General features: G+C 39.5%; 1 protein-coding gene across 1 annotated transcript in view; it reads left to right on the top strand.

Annotated features, from left to right (window-relative positions):
- Positions 1-26,699, top strand: part of carmil2 (capping protein regulator and myosin 1 linker 2) — a 71,497-nt gene extending 44,798 nt beyond the window's left edge. The window contains exons 32-41 of the mRNA XM_026310760.2: positions 2,782-2,885; positions 7,930-8,830; positions 15,814-15,918; positions 16,759-16,795; positions 17,828-17,896; positions 18,152-18,414; positions 19,200-19,335; positions 19,999-20,088; positions 22,596-22,700; positions 22,833-26,699. Of these exons, the coding sequence (XP_026166545.1) occupies positions 2,782-2,885; positions 7,930-8,830; positions 15,814-15,918; positions 16,759-16,795; positions 17,828-17,896; positions 18,152-18,414; positions 19,200-19,335; positions 19,999-20,088; positions 22,596-22,700; positions 22,833-22,888 (1,866 nt within the window). The 3' untranslated portion in view covers positions 22,889-26,699. The remainder of the gene's footprint in view (positions 1-2,781; positions 2,886-7,929; positions 8,831-15,813; positions 15,919-16,758; positions 16,796-17,827; positions 17,897-18,151; positions 18,415-19,199; positions 19,336-19,998; positions 20,089-22,595; positions 22,701-22,832) is intronic.
- Positions 26,700-26,898: the final 199 nt, after the last annotated feature.

Below are 26,898 nucleotides of genomic sequence, written 5' to 3'. Positions count from 1 at the left end.
ACTCCTTAAGAAGTACCTTCAGTGATTATTGTGACCCACACTACTTTAAGTGTGCCCAGTGCAGTTTACAGTACCATGGAGCTCCTCGGATTCAATACCTTCTTTTTCAGAGGGGCCGAAGTATTAAGTGTTTTACTCAGAGGCTGCAGAACTCTCAACAAGATAATCAACTTGTGAAGGAGTAAAGCTCAGGTGGCTGCCCTCCACTTTGTTGGCACATGACATAGTAGTAAATAACGAGTGTTCAGTGTTGAGACAATTATTTTCAACATCTAATGAAACTCCCAATATAATGACTTTATCTGAACTAAGCACTAAATTAGATAGGAAGTCTGGAAATTCAGTTAAAAAAATCTAAGTAAGTAACAGATGGACAGTACACAATAACAAGTAGAACTGGTTTTTGAGTTTTCCAGTTTGAGTGTGAGAGGCTCAGAGTGAGGCTCTCAAATTAGTTATAACTATGTTTGGGGTAAGGGTTTATTAATAAGCTTAAGTGGAAGACTGTGCCTGGTTAGTACTTGGAAGACCAACTTGGAAGACCATTGGTCCACTATCCTCAGCTGCTGAGGTTGCGTCAGGAAGGGCATCCGGCGTAAAACCTGTGCCAAATCAATCATGCAGACAAATTGATCTGCTGTGGTCAGCCCGAATGGGAAAACCCGGAACAAAACAAACAAAAAAAAATCATCCAGCTGCAGCCAGGGTTCAGTAAGACAGAGTAAGTCAATTAGTAGATGATTTGATAAATGATCACCAAACAGACACAGATGAAAGAAACATATTTCATAATCCACATTTGACGTTTTTCTGGTCAGTAAATGGAGTTGTCTTCATTTTTATTAGTCTTTTGTGAATAACTCCTCTCGTGTTCTGATTTATATAATTTAGATGGTTGAGGAGCAGACAGTCTGGTTTGAGGTGAGGGAAATCGCGTGTCATTGCTGCCAATGTGAATAACAATCTTACCGTATTTATGATTATTCTTAGCCAGCAGCTTCAAACAGGATTCAGTGTCACCTGCTCTGGCGCTAGGAACGCATTTGACTATGGTCACTGGAGTCTCTAACGTCACAATTCTGACTCTGGAGTTGCCAGTTATGAGCTTCGGTTTCTCAGCGGGTGAGTGCAGTGAAAATCAATTACAACAGGCAGGTGATGAACCGTGAGCTTCTGCTTAGCAATATGTTTCCGTTGGACCATCACCAAAGCCTGTCACCCTAGCTGCTTGGGAACTGCCTTTGTACAGCTAAGAGGTCCAGTGCTCTGTAGCTCCACACCCACTAATGGGGCTAGGCTAGCTGGGTTTTGTTCAAAGGTGCGGAACCATGCTTCCGATTCAGTGATCCTCACCTCCAATGCTACCAGAACCTTACACTTATTACAGGTATCATTATCACTACAGGAGTCAGAGGGGTAACTAAATGTGGTACACCGAGCAGGAGGTGAGACGTTGTTCACGGTTTAGGACATCCTGCAAGCCTGTAGATGACGAAGAGGTACCCCAGTGCAAAAACATTTATACTTCACAAAACAGTATGAACAGTACCCCAGTGATTTGGCCGGTATGGCCCTGTATTTTCACCATCTGTCACTCCTTTATTTTTGACCTGTTTCCCAGTACCTGCTGATGAAACACATCCTCATAGCATGATACTGCTGCCACCAAGCTTCACTGTGGGGATGGTGTTCTGATGTGAGATGTGTGATGAAAGGTTTTGGTATGGTGCTAGACATAGCATTTTCTTTTATGGCCAAAAAGTTCAATTTTAGTGTCATCTGACCACAGTACCTTCTTCCAGATGTTAGGGGAATCTCCCATGTGTCTTTTGACAAACTTCAGATGTTCTTTCCTGTTTTTTTCTTTAAGCAAGGGCTTTCTTCTGGTCACTCTTCTATAAAGTCCAGCTCTATGGAGTGTACGGCTAATAGTGGTCCTATGGATGGACACTCCAATCTTTGCTGTGTAGCTCTCCAGTTCATTCATGTTTATTATTGGTCTTTTGTTTCTCCAAGTAATGCCCTCCTGCAAGCATACTGTGGTGCCATATTCCTTTCATTTTGCTATGACCGATTTTATGATGCTTTGTGGAATATTTAAAGTTTTTGATATTTTTTTGTAGCTAATCCCTGAAGTGTACTTTTCTAAAATTTTGTCCCTGACCTGTTTGGAGAGCTCAATCATGCTATCATGCTGCTTGCTTGATGCTGCTTTTTGCTCAGTGGTGTTAAAGACTCTGGGACTTTTCAGAGCAGGTATATAGGTATGCTGAAATTATGTGACACTTAGACTGAAGACAGGTGGACTTAATTTAACTAATTATGTGACTTCTTTAGGCAAATTGTAGCACCAGAACTTATTTAGGAGCTTCATAGCAGTGGGGATAAATACAAACAAAAACACAAATTTTCCGTTTTTTATTTTTTTAGAAATTTTTAAAATAGGTTTTTATTTCATTTTACTTTTATCAACGTGGACTATTTTGTGTGGACCCAGTACATAAAAGCCAAATAAAAATCCATTTCAGTTCCAGGTTGAAATGCAACAAAATAGGAAAAGGCAGGAAAAGGTGAATACCTTTGCAAAGCACTGTACATATAGAAATACAAAGTTGTCAAGCCATTTCAAATAAATCTCACATCTACAGTAAAACACAATGTCACTCACATTTCAATTTTTGTGGATGTTTTTTTGTCTTCTTGAGATGGCACACAAACAAACTCACATATGTACACACTTACAGACACAATGCAATGAGTGCATGCTGTTTTTTGTTACAGGAGCCTGTGTCAAAAGGGGAAAATGAAACCAGTGAGGGGATGGGCAGAGTGGATGAAGGAGTAGAGGAGTTCTTCACCAAGAAAATCATCCCTGACTATGCACTGTAAGTTAAATTAACAACATGCATGCATGCACACACACTTATAAGTGTCTCCTTAAGGTAGCAGTCTAATGGGAGTGAAACCTTTGATATCCACTAAAACCAATTAATTGAATATATTGATATCAAGATTGAATTTTCAGAGACTGAAAGCCTTGAGTGACTCACAGTAATGATCACCAGTTCTTCCTTTCACCTGTGTGAAATAGGGATTGATAGTGGCAGCCAGTAAGCTGACTGGTGTTTTGTGAAGTATAAATGTTTTTGTGTTGCATAAATGATGTGTATGCACAAAATAACAACTAACATTTCCTGCCTCCTAACTGACATGATAGATACATCACAACAAATGATTTACCGGAACATGTGATGAATTCATGTTGGAAGATGTGTGTAATGACAGCTTCTCCACTTTTGGGCTGACATAAAGTTACAATGTATTGTTTTTCTCATTGATAACTAGCTAAGTGTATAATTCAGTTCATACATAAACTTTTAATGACTTAACTATGGAAGTACTGTAGAAAGGAGGCTTGTGTATGTCCACTTATGCCCCTTTTCTATTACACAGTTTTGGCACTACTCGGCTCTACACTACTCAACTTGACTCAGTTTTGGTCTTTTCCCATAACAACTGAGTTCATGACTCCTCTACTGATGCCACTCCCTGGCCAATCAGTTGCCCGCAGTCTGTTGACGTCACATTTTACTATCAGCTTGGCTCGCTTGGCACCTCGGCTGAAGAGGTACTAAAAAAGTACTTACTAAAAGGTACTATCCTCTAATGGAAAACCCCAAAAACTGAGTCGAGTCAAGCCAAGTATTGCTAGTGGAAAAGCTCCATTAGTTCCACGATAACCTGTGAGTGAGAACGGTGATTAAGGTGCAGGTGGATCAGTAACTGCTTTTTTTTAAAGTATGATTTGCACAGAAGGAATGATTACATTTTTTCAATACAGTTTTTTTGTATAGCACCAAATCATAATAGAATTATCTCAAGGCACTTTACTTAGAAACCCAACAAATCCCAAAGCACTTTGTGACTGGAGAGGAAAAACTCCTTTTAAAAGAGTGAAGGCGCCATCTGCCTCGACTGGTTGGGGTGAGTGGCTAGAGGACAGAGAAAAGAACAACAACGGTAAACAACAATTAAAGAATGTGCAGGCAGTAACTGGACATCAATCATATACAGCTCCAGGACCAAAAAAATATGTTATCTAAACAAATAGTTACCTTAGATGGTATAGCTTTGGTTAGACCCACCACAAGAGGATGAACCATCCCTTAGTTATGCTGCTGTCAGCCTAGACTGACAGGGGACTACCTATTATTCCCATTCCATTGAATCTCACTATCTTTGTGCCTTCTCTCTCTCGTAGTATGTGCTTTCTCTCTCTCTCTCTCTCTCTGTACCTTCTGCAGGTGTCTCTGGTCCTGGAGCTGTATATTGCTGATGTGCAGTTACTGGTTCCACCTGCACAGTGTTTATTTGTTGTTTCTTGCTGTTATTCTTTTCTCTTTATATAAAAACATATCCAGAAAGAGGAATGTCTGAATTAATTTTGAGTTCTTTAGCTGCTTTGGCTGCTCCATCGCAAAAAACCAAACTGAAGTTAACTCTGCTTTCATACTCTCTTTGCAAAATAGTCTGACATACACAGTTTGAGATTTGTAGTTGGGATGTTCTCTGTGGTTAGCTGTTTGAAATGACTTTTTGCCATTCAAAAAACATTTCATAAAGCCTTGACTATATGGCAGACATGGCTTCTTTATGAACCATAATTTTACAGCGCAGGGTAGAGAAGTTGGAACAACAGAAGTGATGTAAGCAGCAGATTGTCTTAGAAGGGGGTAGTGTAGCTTGAACAGTGGTGACATTAATCATTATCACTCACTAGTTTATGTTGATGTGAATTTTTAATATCTTACGATGCTGATAAATTATGCTGAGACATAAACATGTATTGTAAATAGCAAATTCCTAAATTATGTTGTGTGATTCCAAATTTGTTTAGACTATATTATATTACTGTTAATGAAATGTATTGCTATTGGACTGAAACAAAATGTGTAACCCACAATGATGAAAATTCTAGTCCACAGAAGTCTAACTATAAACAAATAAGAGCTGTTTAAAGTCAGAGGCATGGATAGCTGCTGGGTTGACAAATGTCAAATCGGAGAGATGATAGAAAACATGAAGAAATACCTCCTTTGTGTTGCCTTCTTTTTATATCAAATACCCTGCTCATTAGAGTTTGTTTGCCCAACCAGTTCACCAAACAGAGCATTTATCAACATTTTTTTAAAACATTTTCTGCCAACAAGGTTTTAGGGTTTCTGCCAAGGTTTTGATCAATCATTTTGACATGTCTTGAGAAATGTCAAATGCAGTGTTTTGGGGACTCAGTCCATCCCAGCTTAAGCTCTGCTGTATTTTTCAGCCTTATTATTTTTTTATTTGCTGCTTTTGTATCTCCCAAATTTGTGTTCAAATTTATGATTACTACTATACTTACACATTTATAGTTGCATACTTTACATGTATTAACAAAGCATTTCAAGTGCTGGTAGGAGTTATACCCTAGATTAGTGTGAAAACAAGGACTGGCAGCCTTCAAAGGAACCCTCATCATCCTTGACTATAAACATTTGCACCAATTTCCATACTTTTCAATAAGTGCCCTTTGTGTTCCCCCACTCCACCCTCATCTGAAATGTATCTTCCAGCTTCTGATTGGCTGAACAAATCTGATTCATCCCAGCAGGGATAGTTTGGCAAATAAGCCCTCAAGGACTGGAATTGCCCACCCCTGGTGTAGGCAATTAAGCACAGGACTGTCCCAGTCAAATGGTATTCCATCCATCTAGTACAGTTCCATAATGTAGCTATTCTGGAGGCTTATGTTCAGACAACATGTTACTGACCCACTTAATGATGGGATTTTCTTTTATCTGCCACCCATCTGTAAAACCTTTCTTTTGACTAGCTGGGGCTAATACTAGGCATCTGTTGGTTACAGTTACAGAAAACAACACATGCATGATGCAAAGCATGCTAACTGCATGAAGCTACACTAAGTATTTTAAATGTAGAGAACTGAATCCAAATTTGGCAACCCACCCCCTTTGTCCCATTTAGTTTTTTAACTCCAAGACATACATACCTTCTGTCTGCAACACACAGAAGTAACATCTCTCATGGTCATTTTTGCAGGTTGACCGCTTAAAATCTTATTAGAAAAGAACTGACTCCACTGACAGGCCTGCTGGTGGCAACCATTTTTCCATTTTTTTAATCTATTTGAGCCCCATAGTGAATGTAGTATGCATTTACAGACTAATACATAATCTTGTAGCTGTAAGAAGAAAAGATTTAAAGTCCACAGAATGTTCTACATCAACTAATGTAGGAACGTTTAAAATGTAAAGATACTTGTTCTGTTCAAGGATAGATTGAAATAGAACATTTCACCAGCCTTGGTTCTGTCAGATAGATAACATGGTTGACATGTTATCTATGTTATCTTAAGCTATGTTATGTCTGCTGTAGACAGGGTATTAGAAAGTCAGCTCATATTATTGCATATATGAAAATTAAATCAAAAGTGTTGATCATTTCAAAGCCTGAATGAGCTCAGCAAATATGGCCATCTACTGTTATCATGTATGAACATTTTACTGTTTGGCCTTGTACAGGTAACATTCTGAATGAATTTAGGTCATATTCAGGCAAACTTAATGAAATTCCAGCCATTAGTTTTTCAGCTGACATGTTAAATCAAAGGTTCTGAGGTAACCAAAATATTTAGGGTACAGTGAACATCAGGCCCTGTATTCACAAAGCTTCCTAAGCCTAAAAGTTGCTCCTAGTGACAAAAAAAAAGAACATTCTTAGAATTATGATGTTTTCTTAGAATTTCCCCTTAAATTTAGGACTAAATCTTAGTAAAGATAAAAATGATCACATCACCCATGCAATGTAGTAATGCCATAACACCAGAAATGAAAGAGTGCAGTAGTGATGACTTGTCTGTCCACAACCTTCCATCAACAGTGATCGCACAAACTATTGAAGCGCTTTCAACAGCCTCATATAGTGACACTGAAATCTTCTGGTTTCCCAGTCTCTTCTGTCCAATTTGGTTTTCTTCTTCTTTTACTTCCTTCCATCTCTCTTGGAGTTTTGGCTACATGCCATCCTATAGTGCAACTTAAACAGACTGTCCTGCAATCATGTAAATGGGAAAAAAGGTGAGCCATATTGCTCCCATCAATCTCAAATGGATTACAAGTAATACAAATCAGTATGGTAAACAAATGTAAGCACTTAAATATACTAACTACTGCATGGAAATTGGTTGCTTCAAACACATTTTCCACATTTGGCTGTTTTAAGATATTTAGCCAGCAGGAACTTTGCATAAAGGAGCCTGTGTTCATGATTAATCAATTTCTTAATACAAAGATTTTATGATTTCACTGTCCATTCTATTATCATATATTCTGTTTTCACAGAGTGCATTTTAAGACCTTTACAGATAGTTTTTGATCAACTAATCACAGTCCTTGAAATGCTGCGTCATCCCTAGCAACGGGGTCAACCACACCTCCTCACTAAGATAAAGGTTTTTGTACTTTCCTTACTCAGAGTTGCTCTGAGAAATTTCCTAAATCACTTTTAGTCTTGGACTCCCAGCTAGGACTTTTTAGACTAAGATAGGAGCTCTCTGAGAGGATTCTAAGAAGCCTTGTGAATACCAGGAGGCCCAGGACTTTATGGTAATCTTGCCAGTAGTTATTTAGATATCTTACTCTGGACTAAACAGCAGATTAACAGACTGAATAACTAAGCTACAAAATCATGCCAAGCCTGCACTGAAATAAAAAGTAGTAGTCATAGAGAGATGTCTTTACTCTGTGATGTTTTCATGACCTTTCTTGTTGTGTACCTGAAGAGAGCATGTGTGTTGTGTCCTGTAGCATTAGTTGTAGTACTGAGTGCCTCTTCTTGTCTGTTGCTCTTTCTGCTGTTTCTCTGCTGCAGAAAAGGCCGGTGGGAGGAGTCTAACCCTGCCATAGCCACTTCCTCAGAATCAAGCTACACCCCCTCTGCCTCAACTCCCTTTTCCTCTTCGTCTAACAATATCACCACCTTTTCCACCACCATCACCTTTCCCTCGGTCCCATCTACTGACACATCCCTTACATCCACTGATGCTCCACTCATCTCCCCATATTCCATTTCCCCCGCCACCTCTTCTGTCACCACCACTATGACCACACTTCCCACTAAAAACATCAAGAAAAAATTTGGTGACTTTTTCGCCTTCAAGAGGGCTCGAGCTGGCCGAGCTACCAAGGGAGGAGGGGGAGAAGGTGCAGGAGAGGGGGTGAAGGTCAAAAGGACCTCAATTGCGGATCTCATCCGACCCCTCCGTGAGGCCAAAGAAAGGGAGAAAGAGAGGGAGAGGGACAAGGAAAGACAGATGGATAGAGGGACAAGGTCAATGGAGGATGCTAACATTTCTAATCATGCTGCCACCACAGAAGGAACAGTTGCCACCAGCCACCATCTTGTAGGAAATGCAAAGGAGTCGATGGAGCCTGCCAAGATATTAACCATAACAACACTTCTCAGTGAGACTACTCCCACCTACCCCACCATCACCACAAGTCCTAAACTTGCCACTACTACATTTTCCAACCTGGAAGAAGAGGGTGTTCTTGTCTTGCCAGTTTGCAGTCCCAGTCCAGTGATCACTTCACCTCCAGCTGTGCATGAGAGGAGTGGTGTGCTGACAAAGGAGAAGGAGAAGTTGGGAGACACTCCATATGGAGAAAAACGACTGAAGGTGACCAAGAGGTCACTAAGGGAGGGCAAGAGCCAGAGTCTCATACTGCTGACGGGATTAGAGCCTGAAGACAAAGATAACACACATTGTAAGGTCAGTGTGACCGTACACTAAACACAACAGCTCATATAATAGAAAAGGAGACAACCCCAGATGGCAATGAAAACAAACAATACCCAAAGTTATCAGTACTGTGATTTCTTGATATTGTTTTAGAACCAGTATTTATGAACAGACTTTTATTAGATACAAGACTTTATTTCTTTATTTCACCCATTTTATACCAATAGCAGAACACGTGTCATACTTACAATACACCACCCCTCTCACATTCACACAAATAGCCTGTTTTTTTCATTGGCTGCAGTCATTTGTTGCTTTAGTACCAAGCTACAGTCAGTGAGTCACAGCACATGAACATTTAATGTGAAGTTTTGATTTTTAGAACCCCTCTTTGGTTGATTTTACTTATTTGAACTCTTCTCAATGTGCATTTAGATTTATGTTTATCCCCCCTGCTGCAGTGACATTGTATTTGCGTGTGTACAGACTATTTAATTGGTATCAACCTCACTATAACTATCTGGCTATCTTGCACTAAGTACACAGATATATGCAAATCAACAACTCTTGATTATAGGTCTTATGAGATCTTTTGTGGGTTTATTTATTTATTTTTTGAGATAAGGCTCACATCAGCTGATGCTGTTTGTGAATAACATTGATACTGTTTGTGTTTTTATAAGTCAAGGTAATTCTAAACCACATCTATTTTCTCATTACATTGATTAGACTCCCAGGTTGCTAATACCTGACTCCAGTTGACATTCAATGACATCAGAAGCCTAGTGTAGCTGTTACTTTTTCTACGACAATTTGTATGTATGGGTGTGTTGATTAAAGACATGAAAGATCATGACAGTTTTAGAAATAGCAATAGAAATATTGTAGAAATATTGTGAAACCAGGAAATATTACTTTTTCTTTTAATTGTAAGTCCAGGTATGAGGATTTAGAAAACAATTTAGAACACTATATCCAGATAAGTAACTATTTATATGCATTTTTTTTTCAATTTTGTTATGTTGCATCCTGATACTACAGTTGTTTAAATTCATTTTTTGTTCTTATTTATCACAATCAATCAATCAAAATTTATTTGTATGGCACTTAAACACAACTCTAAGTTGACCAAAGCACTTTACAAAGCAGATAAAACAACATAGAACAGGAGAGATAAAAACTTCAAAGAAAACTATATATAGAGAAGATGGGTACATGGAATTAAAAAAAGTAAAATTATAGAGTATAAAATGTGTCAAACTCACTACACAGAACTAAAAGCCAACATGAATAAATACGTCTTAATCTTAAATTTAAAAGAAGTCATATCTATAACGGAGCGAATGTCAACAGGGAGAGTTCCACAACTTGAGAGCAACGAGGCACAATCACCTGTCCGTCTGCATCTTGACCTTGGAACTTCCAGAAGAAGTTATCCAGATGGTCAGAGTGGTCTGTCATGATTACAGGAAATGAAAAGATCTGTTAAATAAGGTAGGGCTAGGTCATGGAGTACTTTAAAAACAAACAGTAATAATTTAAAATCAATTCTAAAATCTACTGGGAGCCAATGAAGAAAGTAGAGGTTGGGATATGATCATGTTTAGACGAACAGCAGCGTTTTGGACGAGATGGAGGTGATAGAGGGAGGACTGATTAACACCAACACAGAACATTACAATAATAAAGTCTGGAGATGATACAAGCATGAATTGCTTTTTCTACCTCGCTGCATGAAAGAAAAGGCTTTACTTTAGCTAACAGGTGAAGTTTGAAAGAAATTTGCTTTGACTACAGAATTTGTCAAATTCAAAGCTGCTGTCATCAGGTTTCAAATATGACATAAAGACACCTAAGTCTGAGTTTGAACTTCCTTGCATGGCTGTAGCACCAAACATGATGCGCTCAGTTTTACTTTCATTTAGATGTAGAAAGTTTTTTGATAGCCAATGTCTGATGTCCTTAAGACAATCACACAGTGGCCGTAGTTCGTTACTTCCGGTTGGGCTTCAGTGCCAGGTATTTTTGTAGGTCATCAGCATAACAGTGAACGGAGAGGTTGTATTGCTTAAATATTTACCTCAAAAGGAGAATATATAATGAAAAGGGAAGAGGCCCAAGAATATAGCCTTGTGACACCTTGGAGATAAGGGGGGCAGAGGATGAAGAGAGGTCACCAAACACAAGTACGATTGAAACCATTTAAGGGCAGTGCCTTGCATATAATGACATAGGAGTGTGAGCATCAACTGATAAGAGTATATACTTGTGAACTCTTAACAATGCAGAAACAGTGCTATTACAGGTTCTATTTTATGCATTTATGTTTACTGTTTGACCCTTTGTAGCATTTGTATTTATGTCTGTTTGCCCTGTACCTAAACAAATTCCTTGTGTGTGTGTGTGTGTGCACACTCACTTGGCAATAAAGCTCATTCTGACTCTGATTCTGATTCTAAAATCAGATAAAAATTTTTCAAAGATGTGGTTATCTTCGAGAAGAGCTTTAGACGAATGGCAGATGAGATATAGGTCTAAAGTTGGATAAAACAGAGGAGTCAAGGTGAGGTTATGTAAGTACAGTGACCACAGCATGTTGGAAGGCATCTGTGACACCACATGAGGTCTTCTTTGGCACTTTAGCAGGAACTGTATCTAAGGGACAGTGGGAGGGATTTATGTGCTGGACCACTTCAGTGAGAATAGTGAGGAAGACAGTAATCTCTACTCAGTACCACATAATAACAGGGTGTAAATTTATTAAAAGGAAATAACTGAAATATCACATTTACATAAGTATTCACACCCTTTATTCAATACTTGGTTGAAGCACCTTTGGTAGCAATTACAGCCTTGAGTCTTTTTGGGTATGACACAACAAGCCTTCAGTTCCCTGACCTCATGGCTTGGTTTTTGCTCTGATATGCATTGCAAACTTGACAGCAAAGATCAAGTGAAATGGGAGGCCTCTAAGCTAATTTTAATGTGTTGTTGTCTGAATACTTATGTAGATGTGATATTTCAGTTTTTCCTTTTTAATGAATTTACAAACATTACAAACATTTCTGTTTCCACTTTGTCATTATGTGGTACTGATTGTAGATTAATGAGAAAAAATTAATATAAAAAATTGTATTATCAGGCTGTAATATAACAAAATTGAAAAAAGTGAAGGGGATCCTGTCCATACCACTCCCACTTTTTGATAATCAGTACTATGTTCTGTTTCTCTGGGATGCATCCCTCTGAGCTATTGTTATGGGTCTTATCCCATTCCTCATGCTAAGCACTGTCAGGTGTTGTCATTCTCAGATGTTGATCTGCTCAGCTGAAGAGCACAACCATGAATGATTCCCTGACTAAACGGTAGTATAAGATATTTGACATTGCTTGTTCAGTTGTCTGACAACCCAAAGAGGGAACGATTATTAACTGGTCTGCATTATAATGTTGGACCTTTAGCCTCAGTGGCCAATACTTCTTCAATTGTCCGGAAGAGTTAGCTTATGACAGCATGCAGAGTGTCTCTCCGTCAAACCTGAGGGTTGCTAGCGGACTGAGGAGGTGGCTCCTCCCTCTGCTCCATCCTGGGAGAAGAGTCAGACCTGGTACTTGAGCTCACTTTGGACCTGGAATTATACAATTCCGGCTCCATCCCTGGTCCCTCTCCAGAGGCCTCTCCTTGAAGGGGGCTGGAGCAGAGGCATGCTAGCTAGCATTCTAGGTGAGGGAGCTAACGTTACTCTGGCCTCCGCCTCCATTTTGTTGCCAACTAGGGGTAGTTCTCGAAGTGGCTCATGGACAGCAACTAACCAGTATGGTCTCTCGGTTTTGCCGGTACATCCTACAGCACATATTTGTTTGGCCTCTCTTCTGCTGTTGCCATGTGTCTCTCTCTTCTGTGACTAGCAAGTACACATAGCTAAAGGATCATGATCATGACAGGTCTTTTCCCAGTGTCCCTAGCCTACAGCCTAGCTTCACTGTTTGAGGCAAAGTGTGTCCCTCGGGCCAGGCAGTGATATCCCCCCCACCCCCTTTCCCAAGGTTGTGTTAGCGGTGAAGCTAGTGGCCAGGTACCACTGGGGCACCTAGCTAGCAGCGGACCCTGAGACCTGCCTCCTGACCGTGCCGAAGAGATAAACAAGGTGGCGGTTGCCATCCTGACTATTTGTGCCCCTATTGCTGTGGGTTCAGCCTGCATCGCAGATTGGCAGACCATGGCCCAAACACATCTGGCTGCACTGCTCTCTAAATCCAGAGCCAGTGAGGAGGGACCTGCTAGCAACGGTGACCTGTCTGGTCCCCATTCTTAGGTCCCAGGAACTACAAAGGAGATGAAGTCACCTCCTCCCTGGCATCATCGCCTAGGACCGAGCTGCCCACCTCCACCCCGATGTTTTAGCTATGTGTGCTCCACCCTGATGTCCATCACAGCCCCTCACTTCTCAGCCACTGACCCCACTGGCACTTCACCCCAAGTTCACATGCCCTGCGAGCAGCCATTTCCCGTATCCTAGTCCCGGACTCCCAGGGTCAGGAGGCTGAGACATTTTTTTCCTCTCTGGTACAGATATCCCCTGCCTCTCATAAGTCAGCTGTGACTGTGTTTGTACACACATCGCCCCATAAATGATCAGCTTGTGCTGGCTGACGCGAGCAAGCATGCCAAATACAAGCAGCACTTCACCCCCAGTTCACATCTTCACACTTATCTCAGCTGTACCTTCTGGCAGACTACCTCCAGTTTGGCCGCAAGAGGGCATGCAGTGATAACAGGTCAGCCTCTCCACACACAGACCTCATCTCCATCTGGCCTTTCTTGAGCATATAGGTTGTTCCAGGCTCAGTTCCAGGTCTGTTGACAGGGCCGAAAACATTTAACTCTGGTGATCATTGGTTTTCTCAGATGGCTTCATGCCATGATGGATGATTTTGTTGATCGTGGCCATTTTCTCATTTGCCCCACACACTGCATTCACCAGAATGACTGCCCAAGTGCATTCACCAACTCATTCATAGCTAGAGTGATCACTCTGGCAGGACTTTGCCCCCCTCCTCATGCAGAGTAGGGGGCGGACTTGCATCTACTTGCCTACACAGGCTCACATTGATGAAGACAAGGACCCACTGACATTTGTGAACCCTCTATGAGAGGAATGTCTTCCCTGCTGGCTCTCCTCTGCAGAACGTGGGTAGAGATCATCTGATAAGATAAGATAAGATCTTTATTGTGTCATTGTTTTAAAAACAACAAAAGACTGATTAGCAGCTCACGAGAAACGGCAATTTAATAAAATATAAAGAAGAAGCATAAATATAACAAGTAAAATAAAATAAGTAGAAATAAGTAAAACAGAGGAAAGAGGGTTTATGCATTTGACTGCTTGTGGGAAAAAGCTGTTTTTAATCTGTTGGTTTTTGTTTTTATTAGTCTGTATCTTTTCCCAGAGGGCAGGGCAGAAAACAAGTGATGACCAGAGTGAGTGAGGTCCTTTATGATACAACTGGCTTGGTTTTGGAGCTGCCCAGTGTAAATGTCTTTGAGGGGGGTGGTAATGTAGTGCCAATGACATGCTCTGCTGCCTTTACCACCCGCTGCAGGTCCTTCCTGTTCTGCTCTGTGCAGCTAGTGAACCAAACCATGATGCAGTAGGTGGCTCTCTATTTCTGACCGATTGAAATTGGTCAGCAAGTGGGGAGGGAGGTGAGCATGCCTTAATTTTCTGAGGAAGTAGAGTCTTTGTTGTGCCTTCCTCACATAGTGGGAGTTGTGAGCGGTCCAGGCGAGGCTGAGATATACACACCAAGGAACTTAACCTTCACAGGTCAATGAACGCTCGTTTTGTGGCATTTTCTCCTGATAATGTAAACACAAACTTAAATTACTCTGTCAGTTTTGATTGTACAGATAAGAGCAATATATCATTCGAATCTGTAAAGGGTCTAGTTTTATTTGTATACACTCGTAATAACAACAAAATGCTGTGCTTTTGTAAAATAAAGCAGACATGGTGTGCTCTCTGTCTTCTCTGTCTGTCGCCTCACCATACAGATATATAAATAAAACAACCTGAATCTCAGCGAATACTTGCCTCAAAGACATGAGAAATATATGCATAGAAAGCTTGAAATGTCTTCTTTTAAATGAAACAATTCAGGTCGAAAGCAAATATTCTCTTTTTATGTAATCCGTATGAAAGTAAGGAGTAGTGCAGTTTCTCCTGTCTCACCTCATTATAGCTAATGTGATCCCACCTCGCACTGAATGCACTGCTCATATGGAAATAATCTGAGGTGAGCCAGGTAATTATGTGCACGCCCCCAAGAAATGGCATAAAATGTCAAGCTTCATCATAGAATTTACTTACTTTTTCTGCATGTTTGGATGATGGCATGCTACGCGGGTGAAGAAGCATTTTGGATGGTTCTGGACAGCGACAAAGAGTTTACTTTGTCCTCCCAACACGACTCAGATGACAAACATTTGCATCTGCATTGCATTGCATTGCAGTAATTCCCTCTCAGCCACATTCCTGACTGAAAGGCTCATTATGCAGCTCATTATGCGAGTCTTTGTCTTCTCAGGTGAATCACATGATTATTCATGATCAGCATATGCCCTTTCTACAAAAAAATGGGCTTTAGAAAAGTCTAATCAGTGTATTGTTTTCTATGAATGAGTGAACAAGATGATTTTCACATAATTTTAAAGCAAGCACACTAGGCTACACGATCCAGTTCTCAAAAGTCTTGTGAGCCAGTGTCATGTATGCACCAGGTATTCAATGTCTGGGGAGCAGTAAGTGTCTTTGACTGTTGTTTGTGTAAATACAAAGTCCTCCTCCTCTGCTCTTACCTAGTGTACACAAAAAAAACGAGAAAAAAAGTAGCTGCCAAAAATCACAGAGCACTGGGCCGCTGCATTCAGAAGCATGTTTTTCTGTTTTATAACACACACATTTCATCTGTAATAGTTAAATGTACTTTAATATTTATGTATTGTCTTCCAGAAACGTGCATCTGAAAGCACATCTAGTTTTGAACAGAGGCTTCAGGTAATGCTGCACAGAATGGGCATGGCCAAAAGTCCACCTGTTGACACCAAGACAAGCCAGGTACTTGAAAAAATGTGTTGAGCTTAACTCATAGGACCTATACAAACAAACTGTATGGTCTAAAAATGAAAAAAAAAAATACAGTGGTTATTTGTAGTTTTTTTTTTTCTTAGTGGGTATGTTATATGGTTAATAGATGAGTTTACTTTAATCAGTACAGATTGTTCAAAAATTGTAGTATTCTAAATTAAGCATATTACTTGAAAACAAGGATGTGCCAGCTTGTATATTATTGATATTATTAATATTAACACAATGTGAAATAATTGACATATTATGAGGGTGTTTGGTGCGTTCTCACTGAATTCTGGAATTGTAGATTTAGCTACAGGGCTGGCATTATAATGTAGATTGCACACACACACACACAAACGCATATTGCAACTGACCTTTCAGCACACCTCTCAGTGCTAAAAAAATAATACAAATACACATTAGTATTAACATCATGAGCCATGTAATTTGTGTTGTGTTTTGACTTTTATTTATACAGGGTAGTAGGCCACCTCTAAAAAATTTAACTAGAAACTTTCTAGGATATGATACAAACAGGGCTTATGGTTTAATTTATCCTTTGTTCTGTGGTAAATATTTGTGTATTATTACTTTGAGACCAGTGTGCACATGGTAAATATAAAATTCACAAATGTTTTTATATTGTTGTAGTCATATTTTCTCCAGATTTCATATATTTGTGATGCCTTCAGTCATTACAAAATCCTACCACAATCACAATACATTGCAAGTATTCTATGTGAGAATGCTTCATTATTTAATTTATATATAATAGTATTTTGTGTTGGTTGTTTAGTTTAATATTGTTGAATGTGTCTCTTGTAGAATAAAGACGATGAGCTGAGAAAAGCCCACTCTGAAGGTAAGTGTGTGTTTTTGTATACAGTATTTCAGTCATTTAACATAGCAAGACATTCTACCCATGCTGACACATACACAGTGGCACAGTAATCACTGGTTCAAGCTGTCTTAATTGAACTTTCCAGTCTCTGTCATCTCTCCTTTCCTTTTTCGCCTACTACGTCCATTTGCCACAGTCACCATTTGGCAGTACTGACTTCTGTAGTTGTTTGCCACTCTTTACCTTTGCCACAGGTTCCCTGTTGCTCTCTGTGTTGGAGTCAGGAGAGACCCAGCCCTGTTGACCTGTCGCACTTAAATAAGCTGAAACTAATTAGCCTACCTGATTAGTCCTAGCTGCAACGATCACACCCACACATTTTCACTCAGGCACACACACTACAAGCCATCTGTCACACTGTCACTCCCATATTTTAGATCACTTTGTATTGCTTTAGTTGGCCTTAGGTTTTGTGTTTGTTTTAAGAACTACATTTTACAATCTAATAATTCTCACTCTAACTTGAAATGATAAGGTATGAAATTGTATTTGTTTCACAAAACTATAAGGGACAAAATCAAAACAGATAATTCCTGTTTGGATCTTGTATTTTATCAGCAAAACCAATGAGTCATCATCTTGTAAAGGTATATAAAGCATAGGTTCTGATTGATCACATTAATGTGGGCATCTAATATGGCTGGTTTAAGCTGACTGTGTGGGAACAAAAGTAATTGGTTCCCAAATGGATCGCTTATTGCAAATATAAAATGTATAAATTAAAGTAATTCTGCTGTGTCTGACTGATGTAACTGGGGCTGTCCACAATTCTAATCTTTCTTTTTCACACAGCCCTGTGATCAACTTAGAAATTCCTTAAATGTTGTCCCTCTGGCTCACATTTGTTCAGAGTCCTGAACAAATTGCATGTGTGAACAATTGCAGTGTGTGATTTACAGCTGTGTGACTTTAGCTAAGCCTAATGCTCATTTTCATTACATGCATTGAAACTGGCACTTAGCTGTAGTACTGGCTACCATCTCTGTCCCTCAGGTGCTATCCTGGACAAACCTGAACCACCTCCCACCTATTTGAAGCCCAGAACAATGTCCACTTCATCAGGTATCAATACCCCAATTCTAAATGAAAGAATAATAATAAAATGTGCAGAGACAAACCAATAATGAGTGTTCCTATTGATAAGTCATTTGCCTGCATCCAAAACCTGATTTATTTTTATCTGAATACATAATTCAAATATTCAGGGATGACTTCAGACTTAAGATTCACAAAACCAAAGTCACTGACTGAACTTATCTACATTTTTCACACTTTGTCTACTCATGATTTACAGTCTCTCTTGCCCTCTGTTTCCAGCAGATGCCAAGCCACCTATTAGAGCGCTGGATCCCATCCGATTGGAACCTTCTCTTTACCCAAAGCCCCCCATCCCTGAGCGCCCCATTGGTCCCCTGCCACCCAAACCTGCAATTGCAGCCAAGCCTCCATTTCTCACCCCGGCCACTCCTCCAGGTGGAGGAGCTCATCCACTGTCTGCTCCTCTTTCCAGCAGCTTAGTAGAAAAAGTCCAATTTAGAGCATATGCACATGACAGCAGGCGAGGGGACACTATAGCAAAGGTAAAACAGCACCCAGGGACAGAACTGTCTCTTGTTCAATATTTACTCCAAAACTTGGTTTTAAAAGAATAATGGAACAAAAAAGAATGTTTCAAAGGTTAGGAACATAATATTTTCAATGTTTAATGAAAATGCACCATCCTTATCTGCTTTTCAAGACAAAATTAGATTAGATTAGACACATTGCACACAGGTAACAAAACAGAAATAGGTTATTAATAGTTTATTATCTAGCCACACATTTCAAATGCAATGTGTAATGAAAAAAAGTATGTTGCATGTGTTACATCATTCATATCATGGATACATAAGATACCTTTAGATGTTAAAATAAAAGTGAATTTATTTTAGTTGAACACTTTCAAAGTCCAACAAAATAACAATTAAGAATCGTGTAATAGTGATTTCACAGAGATGTTTGAAAGTTAGGAGATAGCCTTTTCTACTTTATTTTTTTGTTCACAGACTAGATAAGCACTCATGTTTTTAAATTTAATTATATAAGCAAAAGTCCACTACACATACAGAGGTTTGAGACTCTACCTTCCACAGCACCCAGGGCTTGGAAACGAACTATTGAAACATCTTTTAATAGCAATACAGATTCATGACTGAAATCAATAAAAAGAAAAAAATCTCTCCCACTTCTCACAATATAACGTAGCTCTCAGTGGTATTGTATTCAGACTGCAGCCGTCTGTTGTACCATTGAAACTACTAGCTTGCCAAGATTGTGAATTGTTTGGGTCGCAGCCCACTGAAAACCTTCTGATCTTCATCCCCAGAATGGAAACCAAGAGGGTTTCCAGAGTACAGCCTCTGCTGCATTCACCAGGAAAGAGCTGTTTCCTCCAGCCACGTCTCCATGGACGATTCCCAGCATACAGGATCGCTCTGAGAAAGCACAATCACTGACAGACGGTACATTTGACTGCTCTTCTTCCACCCATCCATTATCTAAATTGTTTGTCTTATAGTGGGGTTGGGGGGCTGGAGAAGATCCTAGCTAACATTGGGAGAGAGGTGGGGTACACCTTGGACAGATCACATTGCTGACACATAGGCACAAACACACACACTCACATTCACACTTTTCAGGCAATATAGAGTCACCAACCAACCTAACAGCATGTCCTATGAACTCTGAGAGGAAGCAAGAGTATCCGGAAGAAACACACACACACAGAGAACATGCAAACTCCACACAGAAAGGCGCAGGGTCGGCCAGGATTCAAACCCAGAATCTTCTTGCTTCCTCTTATTTATCCCAAATAATTGATCTAAATTAGAGTTGGACTGATAAATAATTATGAACTTTTATGAGAAATCAGCTATATTATAGTCAGTGCGGTGTGCTTTTGAGAGAACTATTTCAGGGTCACATCTCTCTTGTTTTTTTTTTTTTTTCATTCATTTCAGTCTGTAAAGTGCTTTGATTTATTCACACATATTTCACTCATATACACATAACCTTTGTTAAGTTGGTTTAAAATTAGCATTTACTAGATAAAGTGTGTATATGTCTGTGTGTGTGTGCGCGCATGTTTGTGTGGCTTGTGTATGTTTGTATTTGCGCACTTTCAGAGAGTCTTCCTAAGTCACACCAACACATGAAGCCACTTCCGCAGCGCAGAGCTGTGTCTGTCCATGAGGATGCTCTGGCAATGACACAAGGTGAGGATTTGTCCAATTGCCCAAACTGTCCCATGGTTTAAATGTTTGTATCACCGAATCTATGACCATTTGCCCATGTTATTTACTGTGATGGTGCCATGCTCCCTGGTTAAACGGTGTGTCCCGACACGCAGATGGCGCACTCTTAAACCTTTAATGGCCTTGCAGTTTTCCGCCGCTTTTAATGACTCTGGCCTGATAAACTCCCATTTGAGAGCATCGATGAACTGACTTGGACTGTACCTGCACCGAGAGTCTGGACTCTATCGCCCCTTTTAGGACTAGGCGCACTAAATCGGAGCCATGGTTAAACGACACCACGCGTGCGCTCAGACGGGAATGTAGACCCGCTGAGAGGAAGTGGAGGAAGGACACGTCTCTCTTCGGATGTTAAGAGACTGTCTTTCCACTTATCAGAAGGCTGTAAAGACAGCAAAGACTGTTTATGTGTAACATTGTGTCTTCTAATAGCCATGTGTTTAATCATATTACTAAACCAGGTGAAAAGGCCGGTGTTGTTCCTTCACTTGCTATGTGTGAGGAATTTTTGTCATTTTTTATGGAAAAGGTCTCAGTTACAGTCCTGCCTTGATTTAATCACATTTCTGAAAAATTCCAGTCTGGCTTCAAGTCACATCATAGCACTGAAAGAGCCTTTTTAAGAGTTTTTAATGATCTTTTTTAACTATTCAGTCTGGTAACTCTGCTGCCCTGCTGCTTTTAGATTTAACTTCAGCCTTTGACACAGTGGACCATGAGATTCTTTTGTCACGTCTTGAAGAGTGTGTTGGACTTAAAGGGATTGTTCTCCAGTGGTTCAGGTCTTATTTAATCGGGAGGTCCTTATCTGTTTACATGGGCCCTTACAGCTCAAAAAGGGCTCCTCTCTCCTGTAGTGTCCCCCAGGGTTCTGTCTTAGGCCCACCCTTTTTTGCACTCTACATGTTGCCTTTGAGGTCTATCTGCTCTAAGCATAATATTTCATTTCATTGCTTTGCAGATGACCTTCAAATTTATCTTCCCCTAAAGCCAGGCACTGCCTCAACCTGTGTTTTATTGGACTGTCTTAATGATATTACTGAATGGATGTCCAGAAATTGTCTGGCTTTAAATGACAAGAAAACTGAAATTGTGATCTTTGGAAGTCCTTCTGTTGTAGATGGTGTCGACAGTGCTCTGGGGCTTTTATCATCCTACTGTCACCCACATGTTAAAAATCTTGGAGTTTAACTAGATGGCTCTTTTAAACTTGACCGACAAGTGAGTGGAGTAGTCCAAGCAAATTTTTTCCACTTAAGATTGTTAGCAAAGATAAAACCATACCTTCCAGCTACTGTCTTTGATAGCGTTATACACATGTTTGGACTACTGCAACTCCCTCTATTATGGTCTGGACCTGTCTTGTTTACAGAACCTCCAGCTAGCATAAAACGCAGCTGCTCACCTGCTGACACTAGCTTCCTGTTAGTTTTAAGATTCATTTCAAAATTTTGGTTTCTGTTTTTAAATGTCTTAATAATCTCGCTCCCTCTTTCGGAGCTGCTGACTGAACATGCCCCAGCTAGAACCAAGAGGTCCCACTACACTATTGCCTTTATCTATTCCAAGAGCCAAACTTAAATCTAGAGGTGATAGAGCCTATTCTATGGCAGGCCCCAGGCTCTGGAATGGTCTGCCCCTGAACATCTGATCTGCACAGACAATTGAGCACTTTAAATCTATGCTGAAGACACACCTTTTTGCACTGGCTTTTAACACAAGCTGAGCTTGACTTTTAGTTGATTGAACCAGGTTTTATATTTGGTTTGTCCAGCACTTTGGGTGGCAAGAGCTGTTGTAAATGTGCTATATAAATAAAATTGACATTGACATTGAAAAACTAAATACTGTTAACACAGAATAACACTGAGCTAAGCAACATAAAACAATGGACAGGTAAGAATAATGAACATTAATCCATAAGTCTGTGGTAGGTTAATTAAGTCATACTTTTTTATAATCTGCTCTTTAATATCCTAATGGGGTGGAGGTATTCTACACAAAACTATTTACATCACTTTTCATGCTCAAACATGACCGTTTCTATGAATGTCTTCAAAGAAGGATTATCCGAATTACATCCATTTGAACAATTTACATCTCCTCCTCCCACCTTCAAGTGTGGCCAGAACAGATAGAAACCATTTTGCTTTCCTGTGTGATTAGACAGCACGTTGTTTGAGGTAGTTCCCTTCAAGCATACCTTGGCCTTAACATGACCTCTTTTACATGCAGCTGTTAAAACAAACTGAAAGATTTCACTTTTCTTCAATTGATCTATAAATTGATATCTTGATAAATAAATTGATATATAAATTCTAATTAATGCAGTAGATATGAATGAAGCTGTGTCTTTTAATGGATACTTGGCATTTATCTATTACCTATGATCATGTATCCTTGAGGGTTGCAGGGCAATAGCATTTAGCAGTTATGAATTTTAGAGCTCTTCTATCTCTGTCTCACAGAACTGAAAGCAGTGTTACAAAGGTCGCCCATCCGTTTCCGGGGCACCAGAGGAGACCTACCCACCTGCACTGAAGATGCATCTACTGGGGAAGAAGCACAAAGAGGTGAGGAGGATGTTCATTACTTTCTTTCTGCTTTTTTACTCTTTCCTTCTTAATCTTCTTTGTTTATGGCAATCTAAATATATTCTTTCATCTAACTATGTTCTTCTCCCAACATCCAATGACACAGAACAGAAGAAGGCTATGCAGAAGGAAGAGCTCAAGGCAGAGAAAGGAAGGATGGGCTATAGCGAGAAGGTAGCTGAGACAAAGCACTCTCCTACAGGGGAGGAAGAAGATCATGGCTCTGGGTGTGCCTCCTCTACACCTCAGGTTCAACAAGATGTGTCAGCACCCCAACACTTTAGTCCAGCTGCAGGCCTTAATCAAGCTCCATCCAACATGGAGAGGCCCCCAGTACTAACACAAACCCTGGAAAAGCCGCCTGTAACTCCTACATCCCAGACAAAAACAGCATTGGCACAAAGTCTAGACAAAGTGCTGGTGTCCCCACCAACACCCCAAGAAAAGACCTGCATTACAATACCAGTTTCATCTGAATCCCCAGAAAACGCCCAAGTGAGTCCTCTATAACATAAAAAGGAGAACCCTGGCAAAGTGTCAGCTGCAGTGGATTTGAGAAACAGCACACAGGAGAGAGGAGAGGTGGCCTCTAAGCAGCACACAACAAAGGCAGAGCCAGCACACCAAAGAACTGACTCTCTCTGAATAATACACACAGGCTGACTTACCTGAGGAGAAAGACGTGAGACGAGGGATAGGTCTGTGACATCACAGAGATCAGAAGCTGGGAAGGTACGTGAGTGGTGTACCATCCAGCTACTGTGTCCTATATCAGGGGTGTGCTCTTTGAAAATCTGAGAAATAAATCTTATTTAGTATACATTGTTAGTGTGGATTTTTATTGCTAGCTTATAGCTACTGTCGCTACAGTTGGTATATCAGGGGTTTGGGCCAAATGTACAGTATGTGAATAATATGCCCAGAACAACAGAAGCTTTGAATGTTCCATGACAACCACCCTCTTTAAGGGCAACTTTGAAAATAAACTTGATTTTTTTTTTTTTGTCATTATGAATTGATCAATTAGCACTATTCCATCTGAATTGATTTATGTGAGGCATAAATTATTCATACAAACCAGTCTTATATACTTATATTTAGCTTAGATACCCCAAACAGCACTTAGCTGTAGCTGGGAAGGCACTTATTGTGCATCTCTGGAGTGTGTCTGTGTGTGTTGAGACTGATGCTGTTGTTTTGTTCCAGATTCATTTTTTTTATCTTAAATTGATAAAATGGAGTCATAATGCTGCAGAATTAGTTGGAGTTTGTAATGTTCAATAATGCTGTAATGTTTAAATTAAGTCTCAATTTGCACTACCCAGAGCATCCACTTGCATCTTTGCATTGAGTAATAGGCAAATGTGCAACCGCTTGTCAGCAAAGTCTGAAATGCAACACAATATCAGCTAAGTGAGTAAACTTATGAGATCATCAGCTGGTCAGATGTGAAACCTCAATTGTACCTTCTCCTAAAACGATGGTTCATTTAACAACATGCCTGTATGTGTAATTTATCAACATGTTAGGTTTCAACACATTTATATTACTTACTTACACATGTTATAATGGGTTGACAAAGGGGTTGCTAATAATACATCTTCTTTTCAGTGTTCCTTACTGAAATTTTTCAATTACAGAAGATGACCAGGATTCAGGAAAAAAAGTGTATTTTTTATTTTATTGTGTCTTACATTAAATTGATTCATCTACATTAATACACAAACTTACACTGATTTATTTTTCAATTTGGGATTTTTTTGTAAACATCAAAATTGTACTCACTCAAAATTTTGATTGCATAATGTGCATGTCCCCTGCTTATGTTTTGTCATTAGCCTAATATTCAGTGTGAACCTTTGTTACTCACTGTCAGTGGCTGCTGTTTGCATTTTGTTAGGGAAGATCACTGGGACATCCATTCGTCAGTCGAGACCAAGTCAGCATTATCAGTTAGACCAGGGGGGGGTTGATGGCCACTGGATTGTTTGTTATCCTGGCACTACCCACTGACAGTTGCCCACCCCTGAGTTAGAGTGTATCATGTCAATCAAAGTAATTTACACTTTAAGCACATTAATTTAATGACATATTGCTACTGAGACCCTGCAGTTTACATCACCTGAATTAGCAGCCTCACCCAGGCAGGCAGGAAGTGCATTTTAAAGATAATTAAAGATAATTCCAGTTTATTTTAACCTAGTGTATTTCCCATGATTGTGCCATATTGGCTTCTATTTTTTTCTTCAGTTGATTTTAGAAAGTTAAAATAAAATTCTGCAAGATGAAAGTGTTAGAATAGAACCACAACCAAAGACTGTTGAAAACTCACGAAATTCACAAGACTTTGTCATGATAATTTTATATACAGTGAGTTAGAAATTATAGTTTATTGTACCTAAAATAGTTTTCACTGATCCATATGCAAGTATTCCAGAAACTTAATTGTACTGGTGTTTTTATAACTTCCACTATGCTATCTATGCTCAAATAAGGCACACACCAGGTTGTTCTGTTTGTTGTAGTCACATTACCTAATTAAAAAACAGATAGAATTCATTGTGTAAGATGAACCTGAATGGATATGGGTTGTAGGCCCATTGGCAGCTGTTCTTCTTGTAATGTAGTTATTTCGTTTTTCCGTTTGCTACTGTCTTTACCAGTTCATGTAACTAATCGGATGCATTCTACTATTTTGAGGTATGTGAACAATTTACCTGTGGCAGTAATGCCTTTTCTTCTACTGTCTCTCTAGCTGTTTAGAGCTGAGGTACAACTGGTGGTCAGAGTTTAAATCTGGTGCATAACCTAAATGGTAACAATCCTGCAGGACCTCAGTAATGCACAGTGATAGTTGATAGTTGACCATCAAGGAAGGAAACATATTCCATCTCCTCATTTATTAGAGAGGTCAACTGAAAATTCATTAATTCATCCATCATTCATCTACCCGCTTATTCCTATTCAGGGGTCATGGGGAACTTCTGGAGCCTATCCCAGCTCTCTTTGGTTGAAAGTGAGGAGTACACCCCAGACAGGTCCATCACAGACTGTTTTAAAGTTTTAAAACCAACAACTACAAAAATACTTTTCTTTTAAGGAACTGCCACCAGTGCAGTGTGCTCATTTAAGGGTTGTTATTTCACTTAATTCACTTACTTAACAGCAGTCTCAATAGCTATGTCAGTTTCATTCACATTGCGTTCACCATATTTGTTTATATTCTTCCTCTGGCACAGTAAGATTATCCCATATTGAGTTCTACTCACAGGTTTTGAATGGATCCAATGCTTTTCTAGTTGGCAAACACCGGGCTCAAGTGGGCACATGGCACAAGACATTTGAATCACACACTAGAATTTCTGACATGTATGGAAATGTGGAATGTTGGGACCAAGTTAAGATGAACCTACATTCATCTTAAGGTTATAGTTAAACTTTGACATTTCACTAAATTAGTCCAATTTTCTCTCAAATTTCATAGATAAAACCTTGTTTCAAACTGTCCTTTAAATTCTTTAAAGCAAGTCCAATCATGCCATCCATGTCTTTTATTCTAAGCATATTTCTTTGTTTAGATATTTTTCGTTAACCTATTCAGATATCACAGATTAAGGCACAGGACCAGAGCTCGGATATTCAGATCTATTGAGTCAGTCTATCTATTAGACCTCCATGTGTGTAATGACCACGCCCATTGTATCACAGGAATAGAGAGGATCCTAATAAAAGACCAATGTACAGTATGATCAGATACTGTGAGATAACAATGAAAGTTTATTTGGTTTATTAAACTCAGCATGGTTGTGGAGAATGGTGTGTCATATTTAAGAAGCAGTTCAGTGTCCTGTGTTGTCAGTGACCTGGGCCTCCGTCTGATCCTGTGGTAGTTTATTTTCTACCATCATGTTTATCTTTGCCCTGCACGCACAGAATATGTTCAAAGTGACCTAGAGCAAATAAAAAACAAATTATGAAAAGAGTGTATACTTGTTAATAATTATTAAAAAGTCAATTGTGTCATAAATTTGTACTCTCATTTTTATTTTGGGTCTATTTTTTAATGTCTTTTGTTTGATTACTCTGCAACTCCATGAAACTGCATTGCAAATGAACAACTCTTTATCGTACGTCTTCTGAGATCTCATTTTTGTGAGGCAAAAAAAATCATGCTGGA

Source organism: Mastacembelus armatus, chromosome 6, assembly GCF_900324485.2.
Source record: "Mastacembelus armatus chromosome 6, fMasArm1.2, whole genome shotgun sequence".
NCBI lineage: Eukaryota > Metazoa > Chordata > Actinopteri > Synbranchiformes > Mastacembelidae > Mastacembelus > Mastacembelus armatus.
This window is presented reverse-complemented; position numbering and strand designations above follow the sequence as displayed.